The sequence below is a fragment of the Heloderma suspectum genome, chromosome 16, assembly GCF_057233095.1.
Source record: "Heloderma suspectum isolate Gila_16-S chromosome 16, 16-S_ref, whole genome shotgun sequence".
NCBI lineage: Eukaryota > Metazoa > Chordata > Lepidosauria > Squamata > Helodermatidae > Heloderma > Heloderma suspectum.
In genome coordinates this window covers 1,517,009-1,540,131 of record NC_139473.1, presented here as the reverse complement: position 1 = coordinate 1,540,131, position 23,123 = coordinate 1,517,009, and the positions used below count along the sequence as shown (strand labels likewise).

The following is a 23,123-nucleotide window of genomic DNA, read 5'->3' as shown; positions in this document are numbered from 1 at the left end:
TGGGATTGGATGCATCCCTTTGAAATGGCTTAGATTCTAACCCGTTTCAGAGGGTGCGCATCAACCAGGGAAAGCTTTGCAGGCCAGTTCACCGCCGGATGTTCTGCACCGGTTTCTTTTCATTTACTGCCGTGCCACCATTGTTTTCCTTTTGCATCTTCCATGATATTATCCTTACTCATTTTACTTCATTGATCTGAAAGATTGGTACCCTGCTGTTCTTTGATCACAACCAACCCGCTGATAGTGTAAAACAACCAACTCTCCAACTTGGCGCCCTCCAGATGTGTGGGACTACAACTCCCATGGCTGTTGACCACGCTGGCTGGGGATTATGGTGGTCCAACATGTCTGGAGGGCGCCAGGTTGGAGAAGTTTGGTATAAAACAGCAAACCACCACCGATAAGTGCAAAACACAAGAAGATGCATAATCACAAATGTAAAAACAAATACACAATATTTGCCAAATACCTGCACAATAGCAGCACCCATCCCACTACCATAATAACATTTCTATTAGACATCGGCAAAGTTTCAGCAGAAGGCGCTGGAGTAGAGTGGCTTTGGGTCTGATCCAGCTCTAAGGCTCTCCTGGCGAGGTTCTTTATGTTGCACTCCCGCCAAGCAAATGGGCCAAACCGCCCAACAGAGGGAAAGGAGGGATGGGTCGTCCCCCCCCCGTTCCCCTGAGAAATGCGGCTTGTCTGAATGAACCAGTGTGGGCTACTCAGATGTTTTGCCTGAGGAAGGGGGGGGACAAGTGGAAGCCTCAGCAACACTGCCGGAAGGAAAGGCGGGAGCCAGGCGCCGAGGCGCCTCGGGATCAGTGGCTCCTTGGGGGCCCGGCATAGTTGGAGCTCAGAAAGGCTTGTGAGTTGCTGGCTGGTGGTGGACAGCAAGAGAGCAGAACAGGGGAGGCTCTGCAGCTTGGAGCGCTCCTTTAGAGTTCTGACTGGTTCTGACTGAAAGCCGGAGCGGATCCACCACCCCACTGACATTGGAGCCACCAGCCTCCACTGAAGCAGACCGCTTGGCCTTGAGCCCGGCTGGCTGAGGACGATGGGAGTTGCCGTCCAAGAGCTCTGCCGAACACCAGGGCAGGGGAGGCTGACTGAGACAGACCCCTTGGATCCTGACCCAGGGAGGAGATGGCCTTCTCGGTGGACGCCTTTCTGGGCCCTCAGTGGAGGCCTGGGCTCGGTCCTGGCGAGCCTCCCGCAGTGGCGGCGTGTTCTGCCTCAGGCCCATGTGACGTTCAAAGGATCAGACAATTTGTTACTCTCTCAGTAAACACTTTATTGTCTTTGTAATTATTGTGATTAAACTCCTGCCAGGCGGTGCCCAGCCTGGCTCTTCTCTTCCCGGGCTGCTTTTTCTGGTGTGACCAGTGAAATCTTTGCCACAGCAAAGAGCCGCTCCCTCTGCCCGCCCCCCCTCCAGGCCCGCGTGCACTGCTGCTTTGCATCTGGCCAGCTCTCCAGGGTCTTGGGCAGGGAGGGGGCTCCCCATCAGCTGCAACCTGATCTTTTTACACTAGAGGTGCCAGGGACCGGTCCTCGGACCTTGTGGGCACAGAGCAGGGGCTCTGCCACTGAGCTTTCGAAGCCCTTCGCTTTCAAAGTAAAATGAAATTCTGGTCCTAACCGTTTTGATAAGAGGCTGATTTAAATGGGAGCCTAGGAAGTGGCCTTCTCCTGAGTCAGGGCACGGTCCATCCACCCCAGTGTTGTCTCTTCTGACTAGGCAGTAGGGATGCCGGAGAAATCCTCAATGGATTCAAATGAGTTCAAATTTCTATGAATGCGACCTGAAGATTCCACAATGGACTGGCTTTTTCTGAGTCACATGGCTTCCGCTGACTTGCAGACTGGTTTTTCATTTTGAGGGGGGATTTGCAGTAACCCACATGAACTAATGTGCATTTGTGCAAGTGCACATTAGCGATGATGCGCATTAGCACTATTGCGCATTAGTGCTGATGCAAATTAGCACAAGTAGAACAAAATTCTGGTTTAAAAGATCCATTCCATCAGTGAGCAGATGACAGAATGAAAGTTGCTTGACAATCCATGAGACATGGACGGAACGGATTTCACAAAACCTTTGCATCCCTACTGGTGGTGGACCTCCATGGCCTCAGGCAGAGAAGGCCATCACCCGCGACCTGATCTTTTTAAACTGGAGATGCCAGGGATCGAAGCTGGAAACCTCTGCATGCAAAGCACGGGTTCTACCCACTGAGCCACAGTCCCTCCCTACTCAGCATCTCTCCAGCGTCTCCAATGGCCTCTTTGATATTTATTGTTATTTACTTTAAAGAGTTCTAGGCTGCTGTCCAGGGCATACGCCCCCTTTGTGAACATGTGGCACCAGATCCTTCTAACTGGGTTCAAACCTGGACACACCTGTGTGCGGAGCAGGGGCGTCCTGTGGTGCTAAGTCCCTCCCCAGCCTTAGCTTCCCAAGATCTCCCCCTGCCTCTGCGCTGCGCAGAGGAGCACTCAGACTCCTGCCGACTCATCACGAGGCCCTCCCAGCTGAGATCCACCAAGCCCTGATGCTTGGTGGCAGGGGCGGGGGGCCTCCCCGCCCTCTGTTGGCCTGCAGCTCCCATCACCCCTGGCTATTCTAGCCAGGGCTGATGGGAACTGCAGGCCGAAACATCAGGTGCGCCACACGTTGAGCACACCCCTGGTTCGTATGGGTTTTGATCAGGCCCAGGGAGCAATGTCTTCCCGATGTTGTTGGACTGCAGCTCCCATCAGTCCCAGCCAGCATAGCCAATGGTGAAGATCAAGGGGTCTGTGTGGGGGAATAACACTTTGCTTCTTCCTTCCTCAAATGTAAACCTCACACAAACACCTTTTCTTGGGCAAATGGTCCTGTGCAGAGCGATGTCTCAGAGGCAATGCTCAGGCATTCCCGGGCAATGCTTTTGCCCCCTCCCTGTGCCCGCTTTGATGCCCGGGAACCTTCTGTCAGGCTCAGCTGGAGAGGAATGACAAGGAAAGAACCAGGTGTGAGAAAAGGAGACTTTGGGGGGTGGGGGTGGGGGGAGATGAGGGGGCCAAGCTGCTCCCCAGCCAGACACAATGATTTATGATGGCATGTTTCACGCAGCAGGAATGAAAAGGCAAAGTCGACTTTGCTCTGGGGGACACGGGGAGAGGGGAAATCCTCCTGATTGCACGGCAGGTCTCATCAGGATAGCCCTGCAGCAAAGGGGGCATGTTGGAAGGGGGCGGGGGGCAGGGAGCCACGTCTCTCCCTGCCTCTCTCTCTCTCTCTCTGCCTGCGCAGGATGCGGTTCCAGGAAGACCTCTCTAATTCTGCCCCTTCAGAAGGCTGTGTGACTGTGTAGGGGTTACTCACTTCCTCCTCCTCCGTGGCTGGCTGGGGAATGTTGGGAGCTGTAGCACTTTTTTTTCTGCCTCAACCTTCACACAAGTGTACCCTTAGTCTTAAAGAGTTGCATAGATAGGCAGGCAGACAATCCTGTTACCAAAGATGCATAAGATACACAGTGCAGAAAGTTGGGTTCTGTGCCCGTTCAGCTGTCATGATGCCTGCCCCCACCCGCAAGGATTCTGGGAATGTGCATTTTGCTGAGAATTCTCCACCAGCACTCCCAGAATTACTGTTTCCTGGTTCTCTGGGGAGATGGGGTGACGGTTTATTTATTGCTTCTTTATTTCATAGTTAACGATATTTGTGATTCTCTTACATTAATAGAAGTTGCTTTTTGTTATCATGAGATCTGATTTTATTTCAAAATAAAGGCAACAAAATAAAGGCAAAAAAAAAGAAGTTTCTAAATGATGTAGACAAAAATACAGTATAAACTCATAATGAAATATGGTATATTATTACAGTATTCCAAAGACAAGATGACTTTCTTGGGAACACATGTTGCGGAAAAGGTAAGTTTTCAGTTGGTGCCAAAACTCGGAAGGGTCAGCATCTGCCTAATTTGCAGGAGTGGGGAGTTTCAGAAAGTAGGGGCTATGACACTAAAGGCCCTATTCCAAGCCACGATGGACTGGATCTCCGAAATCTTGGGTGCCATGTGGAGGGCATCTCCTGATGAGTGCCGCAACTGAGCAGGCCGGTAGGGGGTCACTCAATCTCTTAAGTAACCTGCTCCAGAGTAGGGCTTTGTAAATAGGTACTAAAACCTTAAATCTGGCCCAGTTTCAACCAGCAATGTACCCCATTGTGTGGATGTGCCCTCATGCCCCAGTCCCAAGGTACCAAAATTGTTCACGTCCTTCCATGGTTCCTGGAATTCCAAGCGGAGTTAGGCATATTTAGATCCCGCCTTTTCCTCCCAGGAGTGTCAAGGTGGCATACATGGTCTTTCTCGTCTTTTTTCTTATTCAAGATTTTATTAGTTTTCTAAAACAAGATTAAACAAACCAACAGAAAGAAAGAAAAACAATTTAAAAATCACATTGGATTTAAATCTAATTATTGACAGAGATTTAGCATATACTGTATGTATATTTTCCCTGTTACCTTACAAACCAAGATATAGGTGGACTCCACAGGCTGCTTGGAGGGTTTCTTTATATTTCTTCACCATAACGGATTATATTTAGTTTCTTTCCTATAGTCTGCGGAAGGCCTCTGACTAATACTGCTGTGTGTGGCCTTGATAGTGTATAAAATAAAATCCTGCCATATTTCATAAGTCAGATGTTTTGACTTTGACTAGTTTCAGTTGGTACATCAATTCATTAAATTGCAATACAATCAATACATCAATTCATTAAATTCTGCCGGGGCCCTTTACCACACTTCCAGATACCAAGATGCCAATGTTAGAAGTTCTGCAGTTTTCCAGCTTTTAGCTATGGCACTTCATGCTGCTGTCAACAATACATGTTCCTTCTCCTCTCCATGTTATCCTCACAACAACCCTGTGAGGTAGGTTAGGCTGAGAGTCAAGGACTGGCCTGAAGTCACCCAGTGAGCTTCATGGCCTAGTGGGGACTAGAAGAACCCGGCTCTCCCGAGTCCCAGTCCAACACTCTATCCACTACACTATGCTACCTCTCCACGGCACAGCTATCCAACGGCTCCCTGATGGTGAGGAAAGCCACGTGCTGAAGGGAGGCATAAATCAAGGGGCACCCTCCAAGATGTTCTTGCAGGGGATGCTGAGAGTCCCCACTGAGATCAGTTGGGTTCCGGCTACCCCAGGTCCCGTTCAGAACGAGCACCTCTGCTTCCTCTCTGGCCACAGGGAGGCTCAGTCCGCAGGAATCTTGCCCCGCTGCACCCCAGTGGGCAGCTGGGCTTTGCTGGTGGAAAAATAGATCCCTCCGCCACGCGCGATGAAAGGCTGAAGAGGCCCCATGTAAAGCTCTGTTTAGCAGAGAGCCGCCCTGACGGTGCTGATTAGCGCCCATCAAGTGGGGGTTATTTGGGGCACCGGGCACCTGATCAGTGCACGCCAGGCCTCATCCTTCCACTGGGCACCGGGCACCTGATCAGTGCACGCCAGGCCTCATCCTTCCACTGGGCACCTTGGCCTCAGCTAACTCCCACTGTAAAGTGGCATGAATCAGGGCTACAAACGTTCTTCTTTCCTTTGCTGATTCCCTGTTGGAACAGAGCCGGGACGCCTGGTGCCCCCCTCCGTGGCCCTATGGCCACTCTGAGCCTCTGTTGGCTCCGTGTGGTCAACACTGACTGGTGGCCGCTCTCCAGGGCATCAGGCAGGCTTCTTTCCTGGCCCTCCCTGGAGATGCTGGGGATCACACCGGAGACCTTCTGCGCACAAAGCAGCTGCAGCTCTGCCTCGGACTTACCAGGAGCCCCAGGAATGATGTCAGCGACACTGCGCCCTTCGGGCTGCCTTGGGACTCTGTGGGGCCCTTCTAGGTCCTCAGCTGTCTCGGGTCCTCCACAGCCCCACAGGAGGTCTTGCCAGCGACCCAGTCGGGTGGGCTCTTGACATCCACCATTCAAATGACTCCTTCCCCACTACCCCTCGGAGACAGGGACAAAGCGATGGAAGGCTCAACCATTCCCCTCCTCGCTGAGTAGACAAGGACTTGGAGGGAGGAGGAGGCGATATTCCGAGGCCTGTGCAAAGCTCTTGCGCTGTGGCACTTGCGCCCTCGACCCAGGCCCTGCCACATGACTCCGTGAGGTTTGGAGACCATGAGGCAGGCCGAGACGGTGGCGCTAACCGCCTGCTCTTCTTGGTAAGCCGCAAGAAAGTCTATGGTTCCGCAATGCTCTGATCTGCTTAATTAAGGCTTTAATTAATCTGCTTAATTAATCCACTTCATCTGAAGTCTGAATCAGCCGTCAGTAGCCACAGGTGTAGACAAAACACACTTGAGTGGTGGGTTAGGAACAGACTTTACTGGAGATATAAGGCCCTTACATCCCCAGGTGAGTTGGCTGAGGTCAGCCTCCCTTGGTCAGCTGGAGGAAGAAGGAAGAAGACGGGAAAGTAGAGGGAGGAGACAAAGAAAAGGCAGAGTGAGGGACCATCCCGACCAACCGCCCAGGGGTCCCCTCCCACCTTACTCAGTTACATATTAACCCTCCAAGTTCAGGCTGACTCGCGGCCGAGTCCCTCCAACATAATTAAAGCTTCCGTTACATGGGGCGCCGAGCCTCTTTCACTCCAAGGGCCCGAGTTCCATTTCAGACAAGCTGGGGGGGGGGGGACATTCCTGTGCTGGGTGGAGCGGAAGGCAGAGGGGGCAGAGACAAAGGCAAAAGGGGCCTAAAATATCAACATGTTTTAGCTTCAAGCCCTTCCTGCCAGGAACGCAGCCGAAGGAGAAGCATTTCAATCTTTTGGAACGGGAGGGCGGGAAAGGGCGCGAGAGCCGGGAAACCACCAAACGACGGGTGGTTGGGCAAAAGGGGCCAGGGCCAGGGCCAGGGGAAAGGGGTGGGGTCAGAGAAGGAGGCGGGGCCACCTGGGCAACCATGGAGGGCTGGATCGGGACCCCAGGCCCTCGGCTCTGCACCCTTCCCGTAGATCCGAAGCCGCCTTCTCCAAGCTGGAGCTCTCCAGACATGTCGGACTACAACTCCCGTCAGCCCCAGCCAGCAGGATCTACAGCCAGCGGTGGGAGAGATGGCGGGGCTTCTAGCGGGCAGGGGGATGCGCGGGCACGGCTGGGATCGGCGCTGGAGGGGCGGGCGAGCTGTCTGGGGAGGGGTCCCCATGCGGGGAGCTTCTCCGCTTCTCTTCCAGGTGCAGCGCCGTCGGGGCGGGTTCGCAACCGGACTTCGCATGGGAAAGAAACTTCGGCAGGCGCCGTTCTCCGACGGGGTTGGGGAGCGCCGCTCCAGCCGCAAACGTGGCGCGGGCCGCCGCTGCGACGGAGCCGCGCGGTGCGCCGGGGCCGCGCGGGAGCCGGGGGCGCGGCGGGCCTTCGACGCTCCGGGCGCTCATGGGGGCGCTCTCGTAACGCCGGGCGCATGTCCGCGCAGGCCCGGCGGCGGGGAGGCGTGGTCGGGCACCCGCCAAGCGCCCGGGCCGGCGGGGCAGGCGCGCTGCCAAGCCCCCTGGCGCCGCCCCCTCTGCCCCGCTGCCCCTCGCTCCGGCCCAGGCGACGGAGGCGGAGGGGCGGCGGGCGCCCTGGGCCGGGCTCCGGCTGCCCGCCGGGCGGGAGAAGGTGAGCCCGGGGCGGGGCCGCGACACCTGGAGCCGGGCCGCGTGCCTGCGCAGGGGCCAGAAACGCCGCGGCGGGCCGGGCCGGGCCGGGGGCTGCCCGGCTCCGCCTTCCGCCCGCGGCCCCGAGGAGCATCCCGCGTCGCGGCACGAGGGCGGGGCGCCGCGCCGCTCGCGCCCCCCGGCACTGGCGGCCAGGGCCTCCGAGCCTGGAGGCGCCCCTGGTGCGCAGCCCTCGCGCCTGGCGGGCGCAGGCGAGGGACGGGCCCCGGGCGCGGCGCCGGGCGCAGGGCGGAATGCGCGCCACCAGGCGTGCCGCGGCCCGGCTCGACGGCTGGGAAAGGCCAAGCCGCGGCGGAGCGGCGCTGGGTCCCCGGCCCCTGCGGCTGCCTCCTGCGACGTAATGCCTGCCCAGGGGTTTGGGCCCCCTCTCCCGTCGGCCTCGGCCGGCATGGCCAGGGGCCAGGAAGGCTGGGAGCTGTCGCCCAAAACGCCTGGAGGGCTCCGCGTTGCGGGGGTGCCCGAGCCCCTGCCGAAGAATCAGGACGCGGGGAGCGGGTTTGGTCCAGGAGGACGCTTATGTTGCACAACAAGCGCTTTGTTTATGTTGTACAACAAGCGCTCGGGAGGAAGCGCGGCCCGGCCCCGGGTCTCCCGCGGCAGCCTGGATGGGAGCCGGCAGCGCACCGGGCGCGCGCAGAAGCCCAGCCGCGGCAGTCTCCGCACAGACCCGCTCCTGCCGAGCAGCGCCGGTGCCGCCCGGGCCTGACGGGCGTCCGGCGCTGCGTCCGCCCCCGCCGCAGAAGCCCCTCGCGCTCCCCCGCAGAGGGGCGCCCGATGGCGCTGCGCCGTTGCCGGCGGGGCGAGCGGCGCCCGGCTGGAGCGCGGGAGAAAGGCAGCCCACCCTGACGGCCAGCGAGGGGGCTGCCCCGCTCGGCGCACTGTGGCGACAGCCGCCCGAAGGCCGCGCGGCGAGCCTCGCTGGCGGCCGCGTCCCGGCGGGGGCCCGCTCCTCCGGGGAGGCATGGCAGAGGGGGGCCGGGCCAGTCGCACCGGGAGGGCGCCCGATCCCGAGATCAGCACTGCTGCGCGGTGTCGTTGACCCAGGACGGGAAGGTGTGCAGGTCGAGCAAGGGGACGGCCCAGGTGTTGATGGCGAGAGTGATGGTCAGCACTCCTAGCAGGTTCAGCACGCAGCCGGCTTTGACCTGAGGGTGGAAAGAAGCAGACCCAGTGGATTTGAGGGAAACCCTGCTAGCGAGGGAGGCCCCGTGTCCAGCTGCTGTGGGCCCCTGGCCCTGGGGCTTCTCAGCACCTGATACTGAGAGGCGGACTCCCTCTGAACGCCGGAGTTCCGTGCAGCCATCATATTAGCTAGTAGCCCTGTATAAGCCACCCTCCGGCTGGGGCAGCCAACAGGGGAGAGCTGTTGTTTTCATGCATCCTCCCAGCTAGATGCGGTGGCCCTTTGGGGTCGATCCCCCATGGCAGTTCTGGTGGCGAGGCCACATGACCACACAGCCCACGGAGCACGAGGGACTGTGCACCCCGCCTGGCAAGACTGGCCCGGAGCTGCTGCTCTACTGCTATCAGTGTTCCTTACGCCGCCCGCCCGCCCGCCCAAAAGCTTCCCGGAGCAGGTTACACAGGACGCGCGAAACAAGACCCTCCCCGCCTCACAGGATCGCAGTCTAAACAGATGAGGCAGGCAAGGAAGAAGGAGCGGGCAGGGTAGAGGAGCACCGACGCCCAGCAAGGCTGCTCACCATGTCGAGGACACGGAGCTGGCCGTAGGAGAAGACGATGGCGTTGGGCGGGGTGGCGACCGGGAGCATGAAGGCCAGCGAGGCGGAGAGTGTGCACGGCAGCATCACATACAGCGGGTTGAGGCAGATGGCCTGTGCCTGGGGGGCGAACAAGGCAGGGGTGTCCCAAGAGGTGCATGGGGGGCCGCCGGCCGGGGGCCTCAGGCGGAGAGGGCTCTTTCCCCTGCGCCTGCTGCTGCACAGGGGGGAGCCCCTCTCAGCCCCAGGGCCAAGCCCCTTTCAGAGCAGCTCTTAGGGGCTGCGTTCCCATGGCGGGCGGGGCCAAAGCCAAATGGGGCAGAGTCAAAGGCCAACAGCATGGGACAAAATACACACAGGTTTTAGCAAAAAGCTGTTCCTGCCAGCAACTCGGCCTTTGGATGGAGCGGCATCTCAACCTTTTAGAATGGGGGGAAAACTGCACAGGAGCCAGGAACCCACCAAAGCATCAGTGGTCAAGGGAAAGGGGTGGGCCAGAGGAGGGGTGTGTGGCCATTGGGGCAACCATGGAGGGCTGGATTGGAGACTCCAGGAGGGCCAGATTGGGCCCTCGGGCCCTCACTGCTTCACCTCTGCACTACCAGACTCTTTTTTTAAACTGGGATGCTGTGATTGAATCTGGGACGCCCTGGATGCAAGGCAGGGGTTCAGCTGTAACAGCCTTGATCTGGCCCTTCTTCCAAGGAGACCACAATCAGCACGTGTTTATGTGGGTTTGTGGGAAAACACAAGTGTGGGTCTGCACAGCAGCACAGCTGTGATCCAATTCCACACAAAGAGAAAAGGGCCTTGATTTTCCCTCTTCATCCTTCACTTCTGGTTGTATAAGCAGAAGCACCAAACAGAGGATGGAAGAAGTGCAGAGCAGCCTTCCCCAACCACAGCTGGCTGGGTATGATGGGCATTGTGGTCCAACACATCTGGGGGATGCCAGCTTGGGAAGGCTGCTGCATAAGAGACACCAAGGTCTGGGCAGACGCTCTCAGACGGCTGCCCTGTGGGGGAACGTTAGCAGCTCACCATGGAAGCCAGGATGGGCAGGAAGAGTGTGGTGGTGGCCACATTGCTGGTACATTCCGTGAAAACGGCCACCAAGAGGCACAGCAGGAAGGCAATGGCTGGGTGGGGGACAGTCTGCAGAGGGGTGAGTTTGCTTCCCAGCCATTTGGACAGATGGGAAACCTAGAAGAAAAGTGCAGAGGGGGGTCTGTTGTGGTGTTGGGCAGGGGCTGCGGCCTCTTGCCCTCAGTTCCTCTTCTCCACGGCGGAGATGGCTTGGGCCCGATGGGTCAGTGAGCCCCCAGGAGCATAATGCGTTCTCCTTGCTACCCACTCACAGGCTCCGGGGGGAAGGGGACAGCCCCTGACTCATGACAGGTGGTCTCCTGGTGCCTTCTGTCTCTGACCCTCTGCATGAGGAGAACCCACCGAAGGGACCGGTGGACAATCAGGCCCTGGGGCTATTGGCTAGTCATTGCTTAAGATGCTGAAAATGCTGGACGGGGAGATGTTTAGATATCTCAGTAATGCTATCACAAAGGGAACTTGAAAGTAAGGGGGGAGGGTGCAGCCTCTATGCCCCCCCCCCCAGTGCTTGTGCTCACACATGCTATTGGCTGCACAAAAAGCACAGGAATTCTGCACACATTTCCCTGATCCTTAGCCAGACTTCTGCTGGTCATATCAATCCTGAATCCTTCTCCGATCTGTGGGGAAAACTTGTTCCTTCTGCAGGCCCATTATAATCATAATTGCTACAGGAACTAAGTCCAGCATTTTCGATAAGCATTAAACCTAAAAAGGCCCATATTTCCTCACAAAGACATTGACCACATTGAACTCTGTGCATGTTTTGAGCAGTGTCGGTGTCTCCAAAAGGGAGAGGCGGTGGGAGGCTGAGAGGGCCGCGCACTGGCCCTGTTACCCTGGGACACTGCAGGACACACAGGCGCAAAATCGCACTGTTCCATTGGCCACATGGAGCCCCAGTTTACGCTGATTATGGAAGGGCCACGCTCCACCAGGGCGGAAGAGTGCGAGGTGGAAGCAACCCCAGCGTCTCCCCGCGGATGACAGGTGAGATGGTTCGGCGCTACTTGGCTGCCCCCTAGTGGTGGGAAGGGCCACTGTGGGTGTATCTGGAACATTAGAGGACCCCTTAGATGGGGGTGAACAGGATGTAGAGCTCCAGATGTTTTGGACTTCACCTCCCATTAGCCCCTGCTAGCATGGCCAATGGTCAGGAATGCTGGGAGCTGAAGTCCAAATTACCCTGGCCTTAGACCAGTGGCCAGTCTACCTCAGTCTTGTCTTCACCAGCCTTCCCCAAACTGGTGGCCTCCAGATATGTTGGAGGCTGGCTGGGGATGATGGAGGTTTGTAGTCTGACACATCTGGAGGCCATCAGGTTGAGGGAGACTGGTTTATATAGATTCACTGTGGCTCTCCAGGGATTCAGATAGGGTTTTTTTTAGCCCCACCTGGAGATGCTGGGGATCAAACTTGCAACCTTCTGCATGCAAAGAAGGCCTCTACTGTTGAGCTATGGCAAAAGTGCACTGAAGCCCCAGACTAGCCGTCTCTCCCCAGTACTCCAGTTGGGAACAGGCCGCTGGGGGATGAGGGCAATGGCTTCTCACTGACGGGGCTCCATCTGCTCCCCCGAGAAGGCCCCGCTTCCCCCTCTGCACCACAGAGGCGCTCTCCCAGGGAATCACCTCGCTGCCCTTGGCCAAGGCAAAGCCCCCTCCCAAGAGGAGGACAATGTTCCAGGGCATCTTCTGATTGACTGTCTGCCAGTCCAGGAGGGCTGGGGTCACCCGGATCGCATTCGCGCCGTCTGAAAGGCAAAGGCAGCCCATGAGATGTGGGGCAGAAGGTCCCACCTTTCCACGGCACGGGGGTTCGCCTGTGGAAGGTGGGGGCTGGCTGCATTGCTGAGGTGGGCAGGGCCAAAGGCAAGCGGGGCAGGGCCAAAACACTGGCCCGTTTTAGCCTAACGCTCTTCTTGCCAGTAGCAGCTTTTGGGGAGGCATTCTTTTAGGATGCCGAAGAAAACTGCACAAAATCCAGGAAACTACCGATTGATGGGTGGCTGGGGGAACGGGGCGTGGCCATCTGGGGAACACCGGAAGGATGGATTGGGAGCCCAGGCCTGAGCTTCTCCACCTCTGGTGTAAATAAACCTTATTTCTCAGAAATGCTCTCTGCCTGCAGTGAGCTCCTTCTAAGGAAACCGAATCTGGGCTGAGCTCTGGAACCCATGAAATGTCTCCCTTCCCAGACATGGGGTGCACATCCTTAGCAAGACAGCATGGCCCAGCACGTGTGTGTGGCAGCCACTGAAAGGACTGCAAAGACGCTGCGGCAGCAGCGAACAAGATGGGAAGGGAATCTGGGTTCAAAATTTAAGCTGAGCAATCACATTTCAAGCCTTGCAAGCCCCACCCCAGAGACAGCTACCGGCTTTCCCACTCTAAAGCCTTTCTGCCCATGGCTTACCTCCTGGCCGGGCCCCGCCATGGAGGCCACAGGTGGGTATCTCAGAGGGAATCAAGAACATCAGCAGCGAAATGAACATGACAACCGTCGCGTCCGTGACAAAACTGCGAGCAAGGAAATGTGGACTGAGTCTGCCAGGCATGGATATGTTAAATTCCAACATAGAATTGGGTTGGGGTGCATGGTGGGGGGTGCATGGTGGGGAAGAGCAGCAGCTCATGGATGGCACAGCTGTCCAAACTATGGATTATTGTGCAAAACCCAGTGTAACACTTCTGCACTACTTGAGTCCTCTGTTGGTGCTTCAGTGCATAAAACAGGAAGCGAAGGATCAAGAGAGCAAATCGAAGTAAAAGCATAGTAAAAGCGCATAGTAAAAGGCAGAGGAAAGAAATGGTGGTTCAGCTATTAAATAAGGATGGCAAAACAATAACATGACAAAGAAAAGGCAGAGGTGCTCAATTCCTACTTTGGCTCAGTCTTCTCCTGAAAGAGGGTCTATGAGCCCCCTGGCAAAGGCGAAGTACAGGCTGAAGGGGCAGGATTGCAGCTTGAGATCGACAGGCAAATGGTCAAGGAACACCTCATTACTTTGAGTTCAAATCTCCAGCGCCAGATGAACTGCACCCTAGAGTCATAAAGGAACTGGCAGGAGAACTCTCAGAACCACTGTCTATTCTCTTTGAGAAATCATGGAGGACGAGGGAAGTGCCAGATGGCTGGAGGAGGGCTAACGTTGTCCCTATCTTCAAAAAGGGTAAAAAGGAGGAACCTGGGAACTACAGACCAGTCAGTCTGACATCAATCCCAGGGAATATTCTGGAGCAGATCATAAAGCAATCCACCTGGAAGCACCTTGACAACAATGCCATGATTACTCGAAGCCAACATGGATTTGTCAAAAACAAGTCCTGCCAGACAAATCTGATCTCATTTTTTGATCAAGTCACCTCCCTTGTAGACCGTGGGAATGCTGTAGACATCATATACCTCGACTTCAGCAAAGCTTTCGACAAAGTGCCCCATGATCTCCTGATGAGCAAACTAGCTCGAAGTGGGCTAGATGAAACAACGGTCCGGTGGATCCACAGCTGGCTACAGAATCGGACTCAAAGAGTGCTCATCAATGGGACCTTCTCAAACTGGGGAGAGGTCACGAGTGGGGTACCGCAGGGCTCGGTCCTGGGCCCAGTGCTCTTCAACATTTGTATTAATGACTTGGAGGAGGAGGTGCAGGGAATGCTGATCCAATTTGCAGATGACACAAAATTGGGAGGGATAGCGAATACTTTGGAAGACAGAAACAAAATTCAAAGTGATCTGGATAGACTGGAGCGCTGGGCAGAAAACAACAGAATGACATTGAATAGGGACAAATGCCAAGTTCTGCACCTAGGAAAAAAACCAAATGCACAGTTACAAGATGGGGGATACATGGCTCAACCACACTACAAGCGAGAAGGATCTTGGAATTGTTGTCGATCACAAGCTGAATATGAGCCAACAATGTGATGTGGCTGCAAAAAAGGCAAATGTTATTTTGGGCTGCATTCATAGAAGCATCGCTTCCAAATGCCGGGAAGTACTAGTTCCCCTCTACTCAGCACTGGTTAGGCCTCATCTGGAGTACTGTGTCCAGTTCTGGGCACCGCACTTTAAGAAGGATGCAGACAAACTGGAGAGGGTTCAGAGGAGGGCAACAGAGATGATCAGGGGACTGGAAACAAAGCCCTATGAAGAGAGACTGAAAGAACTGGGCATGTTTAGTCTTGAGAAGAGAAGACCGAGGGGAGATATGATAGCGCTCTTCAAGTACTTGAAAGGTTGTCACAGAGAAGAAGGCCAGGATCTCTTCTTGATCATCCCAGAGTGCAGGACACGGAATCATGGGCTCAAGTGACAGGAAGCCAGATTCCGGCTGAACCTCAGGAAAAACTTCCTGAGTGTCAGAGCAATACGACAATGGAACCGATTACCTGGGGAGGTGGTGGGCTCTCCCACACTGGAGGCATTCAAGATGAGGCTGGACAGCCACTTGTCAGAGATGCTCTGACTTGGATTCCTGCATTGGGCGGGGGGTTGGACTCGATGGCCTTGTGGGCCCCTTCCAACCCTACTATTCTATGATTCTATCTATGATTCTAAGTCCTTTCCTTTTTTGTGTGGTATCTGATCACAACTGCACAGCTGTGCAGATGCAAAACTGGTTTTCCACACACATGCTGTCTGTGGTCTCTTTGGAAATGGAGCCAGATCAATGCCCCAAATGCCTTTTTCATGCCATCCTATGCCTTGTTTCCATGGCTCTGCATTCCAACAAGGGATGGATGAATCTGTCAATTTTGTTTTCTCTCCATGGTTCCGGTCTCCTGTTTGGTTCGTCTTGAACTCTGAGCATTTTCCCAGTCTTATGTTTGGCTCACCCCAAACTGCAAGATTTTTTTTCTTTAATGTTTGCATGATAATTCATATGCATTTTTGCATTCATTTCTCCTAACACCTTGTATTTTTGTATGCAATTTTGTCCCTTTTTTGCAAGCAATCTTCCTGACTGAATGCATTTTTACTGGTGTTTTCAATGATATACTGTATGTGTTTTTGTGTGTACCTTCACCCTGACATATGCATCTTTCTACACATTTTTTTGATGACAAAACTCCATTGCAAAATTCAGAGAAGTGTGAATTCGTAGAATTTACTACGTTCATATTAAAATGTGAACCAAATGAATGTCTCCCCCATTCTTACATCCAGCTTTACACTGCACCGCCAAAGGGGCCCACCCCATGGTGCAGGAGCCCCAAGGAGAGGAGGGGTGCAGAGATAAGGGGGTGGTGTAGACAGGTCCTTCCTGCCTGCGTTGATGCAGGGACAATGCTCGAGGGACTGACTCAGGGTCAGCACCACAGGCTAAATCAGTCAGCAGCCCAAAGTCCAAATACAGGGAGCTCCAGAAAAGAGCTAGGTCAGGAGACCCCAAACCTTTAAGGGTCACATTTTGGAATTCTGAGTGTGTGTTGTGGCCATGCTCTCAAAACCGCTGCCGTGGGCCGCAAACCCATTTGTAAGAGAGCCACCCCAAGGGGCACAGCTGGTTATAAGACACCCATTTCCCAGAAGGCGAGCTAGGGAGACTACAAGAAAAGTAACTTTTCCAAGAAGCAAGCCAGAGGTGGGGTCTTGAGTTCCAAAGCACAAAACCCCTCTTCTGAGGCCAAATACAGATTGCCCTCCAGAGTGGCCCTTGGCTTTGCTGCGTGCCTGCCTCCCAGTAAAACAACTTAATTAAAAAAATCTAAAGAAATAAAATTAAATCAAAAGAGGCAGGGAGCCTGGTGGGGCCCAGGAGAGGCTTCCACAGGTGCACTGGAGGGTGAGGTTACCAGTGAAAAACACATCTGGGTGTTGCTGCACATATCTCTGCCAGCACTGAGGCTTTTGAACATGAGCCTTCCGAGCCCCACCCAGAACACAGCTGAGGGCCATCAGAGTCAGCTGAGGAATGGTCTACTCATGAGCAGGTAGACCTTTACTCATGAGGAGCCCTTATGCCTCAGGCTGGCACTTCTGTGTCTGGCAGCCAGACAAGCCTGACGCTGGAGGCACCTGCACTCCCTGGGCAGAGGCGGCCCCTCAGCCTCTGCCTCTGAGACCAAGGGTGGGCTAAACTACACCATGATGGGTAGGGTGGGCAGCCATCTCCCCCAGGCCTAGGAACCCCTGACCTGCCTTGGGGCCACTCAACACAGGCCGTTCCTCTGCCACACTTGGCTCAGGGAATTCCAGGCCCTCAAGCGGGGGGAGGCAAGGGGAGTGCATGGGGCCCCTGCACAAGACGAGGCTGGACAGCCACCTGTCGGGGATGCTCTGACTTGGATTCCTGCATTGAGCAGGGGGTTGGACTCGATGGCCTTGTAGGCCCCTCCCAACCCTACTGTTCTATGATTCTATGATAATCCTCCCTCACCTCTTTCCCTCCACACTGAAAGTGATGCTCGCCCAACCCGGCATGAACCCCGGTTCCCTCGTGAACCACAGCAGCACCAGGATGATGAAGAGAGTGAGGACGGTGATCTCAGAGAACTTCATGGGGCCCAGGGCCTGGTGCTCAGTCTGGATGACGCCATACGCCATGTCCGACTTCGACTTGTCTGACTCGCTGGTGCCACAGCCAAAATTTTTCCTGAAGCTGAGAAAAGGGGAGAGGAAAAGGGGGACTCCAGTAATTTGCCTGGGATGGGCCAAGCGGAATTCCTTTCTGACGGTTATATGTTTCATAAAGCTTCGTGACCTGCCGCTAAAGCATGGGGGGCGTTAGGCCTGGGTTTCCCTCTGGCCTTCCAGAGTTCCTGAAATGGCCACACCCCCTCTCTCTGACCACTAATTGGTGGTCTCCCAGCTCTTGTGCAGTTTCCCCCCCATTCTAAAAGGTTGAAATGCTTCATTATGGGCAGGAAGGGCTTTAAGCTAAATTATGCTGGCATTTGGGGTATGTATTTTTGGTCCTGCTCCTTTTGCCTTTGGTCCCACGGACAGAACTTACTCAGTGCCCAGGAAGAACATCAGCAGCCATGCCCAGGAGAGGACCAGAAGCAGCACCATGGTTGGGAAGGCGAAGCCGAACCAGGATGCGAAGTTCACCACGTTGCCATTGTCAGGGAACAGTCTGGCGAGAAGAACACGAGGGGCCGTCACGCAGCGTCCCGGCGAGGGAGGCCTCTGGCGCACCAGCAAAAAAGAGGGCGCACGCCACCCCAAAAGGGGGCGAGAGGGGGCACCCTCGGCATCACATTTGCACGTGCTGATTTGTAGGGAGAGGCGCACATTCAGAAATTGCTGCTGGACTTCAAGCAGAGCTGCCTGACAGCTCGCCGGGGCGGGGGGGAGCCCACGGTCCCAAGTGTGGATGAGCAAACCGAGGCTCTCCGTCTTTGGGGCTTTGGACTTTAAACCAGACCCGCCTGGACAGCCCTGCAAACAGAGCCCTCTCCTGTGTGAAGTAGGGCACCTGGCCGCCCTAAATTGGAGCACCTCCTCCAGCAGCCAGAGGGTGGGACAGCTGGCCGCCCTGGCTCTGGCAAGCCCCTGCTTCCTCCGCCTCCCGCGTTTACTCTCTGACCAGCTGTCGCACACAGCGAGGCCTCTGGAGAGCCGCACAACGGGGTGCCTTCTCCCATCGCCCGCCTGCTCCATCGCTGCCATGAGGCGCAGTGGTTCCAGGCCTGCTACCCATCAGGGTCATGTTGGATCAGTTTAATCATATGGGTTTGGAGGAGGCGATAAATAGCTGATGGGGGCTGCACAAAGAAAAGACCCCCCAGGAATGGATGAAGCAAGGAGGTCACATCTGCAGAAGGCACGGGGCTTCTGCCCCGTAACAGTGCTTAACGCCTCAGAAGTGTGTGTGTGCAGTTCTGTGCATATGTCTGTGTTTCTGTCTGCGTTTCTGCGTGTCTTCTGTCTGTCTGCGTTTGTGTTTCTGTGTCTCTCTGCTTGTGTTCTGGTGTGTTTCTGTCTGTGTCTCTGTGAGTGTGTTCCTGTGTGTCTCCCTGCACTGAGGCCAGGGCAACTAGAATTCACCACCCTGCCAGCCCCCGCTCCCCCTCGCTGGGTGAGCCAGACAGGATCAGGCTGTGCGAGGAGCTGCTGCGGGCACAGCATGGTGGCACCACCTCCCTCGTACTCACTCGTCCATCTGCCCCTTCATCACCAGGTTGGGGGTGGTGCCTGTCAGGGTGGCGATCCCGCCGATGCTGGCCGAGTAACACACCGCCAGGCTCATCCCTTTGCAAAAGGTCAGGTGCTTCTTCTCCAGGCGCTGCTGCTGTTCTGCAGATAGCTTCTCCTCTGGCCACTTCTCTTTCTCCACGGTCACCACGGGCCCATGACCTGCATGTGTGCAGGAGGGAGGCGGGGGGGGAGGCAGGAGCGGAGAGATTGGCTTGAGCTTGGCTGGGCACGAGCGGGGCGCTGGGAAGGCCTGCCTGGGCCCTTCCGCAGGGAGGGAGGGAAGGAGGCACTCTGTTCGAAGCTTCCACTGGGTGCTGCCTTGGGAATAAGTCCCATTAGTACAAAATGGACGGGACTCCAAGCTGGCCCGCAAGGGCCGGGAGGCGACTCTGGGGAGCTGCCTGTTCTCCCCCAGCTGGCGCACTGTGCTCCGGGGAACTGGAGAGCTGGGAGTGGGCTCAGGGGACCGGCTGGCCTCAGGAAACATCCGCCTAAAGAAGCCCCCTCCGACACTCGCCTGCTCTTCACCATGACCAGGGAGGGAGAGCCCAAAGGAGGGGTGGGGAGCCTCTTTGGCTCCCAGGGCCAAGTGCCACGGGGGGGGTGTTCTGGGGCTGCATTCAGTCGGTGGGTGGGGCCAAGGCAAAAGGGGCGGGGGCAATTTTAGCGTAGGGCTCAAAAGCCCGAGGAGAGGAGAGGTGTCCCAGCCTTTTAGGGTGGGAAAAATTGGTGCAAAAGCAGGGGAAACCACCAAATAGTCCGTGGTCAGGGGAAGTGGGTGGGCCAGGGACGCCATGGAGGGCCAGAAGTTCTGCAACCCAGCTCGAAAGGGAGCCACCTGGTCTGGACTAGTGGTCAGGGTGTCAGACTAGGAGCAGGAAGACCCGAGTGCGACTTCAAGCTCATCCAGGAACCTCACTGAGTGACTCTGGGACAGTCTCTCTCTCTCTCTCTCTCTCTCTGTCAGCCTAACCTCCCTCACAGGGCTGTTGTGAAGCTAAATGGGAGGGAAGACCATGTACCCCAGTTTGAGCTCCTTGTGGGGAATGGCAGGATATAAATATGAAAAATACATAAACAATCAAATCAATGAAATGCGGTCTTGTCCACTGCAGACATTGGGTTGGATGTAGATTTTGCCATAGTTGGAGCGGGCCTGCTGAAATCGATGGTTCAGTGCTTCTGCTGGCAACTGTTGCTGCTGAGGCCGTCAGAGGGAGTAGAAGCAGCAGCCCTTCCAAGGTGCTCAGGACCTGCTGAACTTTGCAACTAAGCACCCAGTGCCTGAATTTGCTCTTTTCCTCCTCCCTCCCCATCCCCTTTCCTTTTGTGTCATGTCGTTCCGATTGTAAGCCTGCAGGCAGGGACGCTCTTATTTCTGATCTTTGTTACCCACCATGGGAGCCTTTGGGGCCGAAGAGCATGATTTAAAAAATTCTATAAATAAATGGAGATGACTAAATCTGGGTCAAGCCGAAGGAGAGCAATTGACACCCTCTGCCTTCCACAAGGCCACCGATGACCAAACTAGGGACTGTTCTAAATGGGTCGCTTGCCCCCATTGCACTTGGACGTGGGTTCTGGGATGGATCTGGGCTCCGTTGCCGTCAGACCACCTGGTTTCTGACCTGGCGTTGACTTTCGGGGAGGCGGCGAAGGCGGGTTCGGCGGCCACCCACCTGGCGGCTGGGCCGCTTCTTGCAGCTCGAAGGCTTTATTGGCGCTCCCATTCTGGGCGGCCCCTGGCTCGGCGGGGCGGCCCCTCTCCTGCTCCGACTTGCGCAGCTGCTCCAGCACGGCTTGCGCGATCGGCACCATCATGGCGGTGGTGGCCGTGTTGCTGATCCACATGGAGAGGAAGGCGGTGACTCCCATGAAGCCCATCATGAGCCTGCCACGCGGGGAGACCGCGGCTGAGACCGGGCGGGAAGCGCGCGCTCTCCCCGAGGGGCCGCTCGGGGGGGGCCGCTGGGAACCCTGGCGGGCTGGGGGCCCCAGGGGAGCCAGGGCCTTCCCCGCCAAGGCCTGACACCCCCCCTCCCCCGTTGGCCGGGCGCCGGGCAGGAGCGCATGGAGAAACCGCGGAGCGCTCTGGCGCGCTCGCTGCTCCGCCGCGGGGTTCGGGGTGAGCCTGGGAGAGGTCGGGGGGGTAGAGGGCAGCCTTCCCCCAACCTGGAGCCCTCCAAATGTCGTGGACTACAACTCCCAGCATCCCAGGCCATTGGCTGGGGCTGATGGGAGCGCCGACCCAAGCAGTGGAAAGGCGCCAGGTTGGGGAAGGATGATGGCGCCGGCTCCGGCGGAACAGGGCCGGGGCCTGTCCGGGGTCCGGAGTGCTCCGCCGCCGCTGAGCGCCCGCGCTCGTCGGCGCGCCGAGGGTCTCCCTCTGCAGCGGGAGCACAGATCGGACCCCGCCCGCGCCCGGCGCCGCGGCCCTCGGGTTGGGAGCTGACTGCGCGCGGCTGCCCCGGGCACCGCGCGGGGCCCCGCGAGCCGCACACCGAAGCAAGCGTCCCGGAGCCGCTGCCAGCCCACTTAATCGGGCGGCCCGGCCCCGCGGGCGGCCCGCCCCCCGAGCTTCTAAACCCGGAGCCGGCGGGCCAGGGCCCTCCCAGCCAGAGGCCCCGGGCGCCCGAGGCGGGCCGAGGCGGGCCTTGGAGCTGCACCGCGGCTCTCCTCCCTCGCCGGCGCGCAAGGGCGCGACGGGGGTCTCAAGCAGGCCGGGTGGCCCCCCCTCACCGCCCGCCCCGACGGCATCCCAGCCTTGAGCTGCGGAGCCCCCCCGCCAGGAGGCCTTCGGAGCAGCCTCCCCGCCCAAGCGGGCGCCCTCCGGGTGTGCTGGACTTCGGCCCCCATCAACCCCAGCCAGCACGGCCACTGGCGCCAGGCTGGCGGAGGGCATGCGGGGGTCCGCGAGCCCGCCCGCGCCCTGCCCGACCCCGTCTAGCCCCCGGCCGGCCGGAGCGGGACTCACAGGGCGGGCCGCACCCCCACGGCCAGCAGGACGCGCAAGGCAATGCGCTTGTGCAGGTTCCAGCGCTCCACGGCGATGGCCACCAGCAGCCCCCCGATAAAGAGCATGTTGGTGTCCTTGAGGTACTCCTTGCACACCTGGGGGAGCAAGGCGCGGGCCGTCAGCGGGGCTCCGAGTCCACCACTGGGCCAAGGCCCCTCCGCTGAGCCGCGCGGTCCAGCGCTTCGGCCACCGGGCGCCGCAGACAGGAAACGGAGCGAGGACGGCGAACGCGGAGCGCGGGCCCCGTGCCGCCTCTGCCCGCTGGCCGGGCCGGCGAGGGCCTCTGCTGCCGCCACTCCCCCTCGCCGCCTCCGTCGCCCGGGCCGGGGCGCGAGGCGGCGGGGAAGAAGCCGGCCGCAGCGGGAGAGCAGGCGCGAGGCCGGGGGGCTCTTGCCCGGGGGCCCTGCTGGCGCGGAGCCTTCGGCGGGCGCCCGGCCCGGCCCGGCCCGGCCCTCGCCTCGGCGCCAGCCACGCGTCGCGCCCCGCGCGCGGGCTCCCCTCGGGGCATCTGGTTCGCCACGCTGTGCGTGGACCAGCGAGGCCCGGGCCCGGCCAGCACGGCTCTGCCTGCGCCGGGGAATGCCAGTTGCTGGGGGACTCGCGCAAGAGGATGCTGTGGCGCCCCCGCCTCGAGCGTGGGCTCGCCGGTCTGTTTTATTTTTATTACCCATTTAATTTATTTCTCGCGCTTTCCCCAAAACCGGCCCCCGAGGCAGCTTTCTGCAGCCACCTCATCTGGCGCGGTGTGAACAGAACGCTGCTCTGGCCTGACCCGGCCCAGCCTTCTGATGTGCTGGGGCAGGAGCGCAGCTGGTCAGCCACAAAGCTGGCCTGGGCGTGGGATGGCCGGCCCAGCCTCTCCTTCCACCCGCCACGCACCCCATCCTCTCCACCCCAAAACGTTGCGCCCTGCTTCTTACCGTCGTGGAGTCCATGATGCCCATGAGCGGGAAGAAGACAACCGGGATGAGAGCCGTGACCGCCAGCGGCAGAGCCTCCGTGCACCAGTACAGCGCCATCACGATGATGGTGTAGCCACATTTTGCTTCCTGGGTGGGAAGAGGGAAGCCCAGAACCCGCACGTGAAGAGGTTTGCAAAGGCTCGGTGTGCTTTCTGTGTGTGCGTGCGAGAGGGGTGATTTGCAAAATTTTAATTTGTTTATTTTAAATTAATTATTAGCATTTATTGCCGCCTATCAGCTAGCAAGCCATCAAGGTGGTGTAGAACAATTTGAAACAATAAAACCTTGCAATAATAAAAGCAAATACATTGAAATAGGTTTTTAAAAACTCCACACTTTAAAAGGCTGCATGGAAAAGATGCATCTTTACACCCTTTCGGAAGGCCAAGCAAATGGCCAAGAAGGTCTCCTCGCTGTCAAGAGCTCTGTGAGGACCTGTGGGCCATAGTGGGAAGCCTTTCAG

At 57.4% G+C, this 23,123-nt stretch overlaps 1 protein-coding gene across 1 annotated transcript in view; it reads right to left on the bottom strand.

Annotated features, from left to right (window-relative positions):
* Nucleotides 1–8,230: 8,230 nt before the first annotated feature.
* SLC13A2 (solute carrier family 13 member 2) overlaps nucleotides 8,231–23,123 on the bottom strand; it is a 32,272-nt gene continuing 17,379 nt past the window's right edge. The window contains exons 2-12 of the mRNA XM_084822968.1: nucleotides 22,619–22,747; nucleotides 21,657–21,793; nucleotides 20,362–20,573; nucleotides 18,640–18,841; nucleotides 17,496–17,618; nucleotides 16,920–17,141; nucleotides 12,953–13,056; nucleotides 12,169–12,290; nucleotides 10,472–10,633; nucleotides 9,413–9,550; nucleotides 8,231–8,854 (exon numbers count right to left, since the gene is read on the bottom strand). Coding sequence (XP_084679094.1) covers nucleotides 8,723–8,854; nucleotides 9,413–9,550; nucleotides 10,472–10,633; nucleotides 12,169–12,290; nucleotides 12,953–13,056; nucleotides 16,920–17,141; nucleotides 17,496–17,618; nucleotides 18,640–18,841; nucleotides 20,362–20,573; nucleotides 21,657–21,793; nucleotides 22,619–22,747 — 1,683 coding nt within the window. The 3' untranslated portion in view covers nucleotides 8,231–8,722. The remainder of the gene's footprint in view (nucleotides 8,855–9,412; nucleotides 9,551–10,471; nucleotides 10,634–12,168; nucleotides 12,291–12,952; nucleotides 13,057–16,919; nucleotides 17,142–17,495; nucleotides 17,619–18,639; nucleotides 18,842–20,361; nucleotides 20,574–21,656; nucleotides 21,794–22,618; nucleotides 22,748–23,123) is intronic.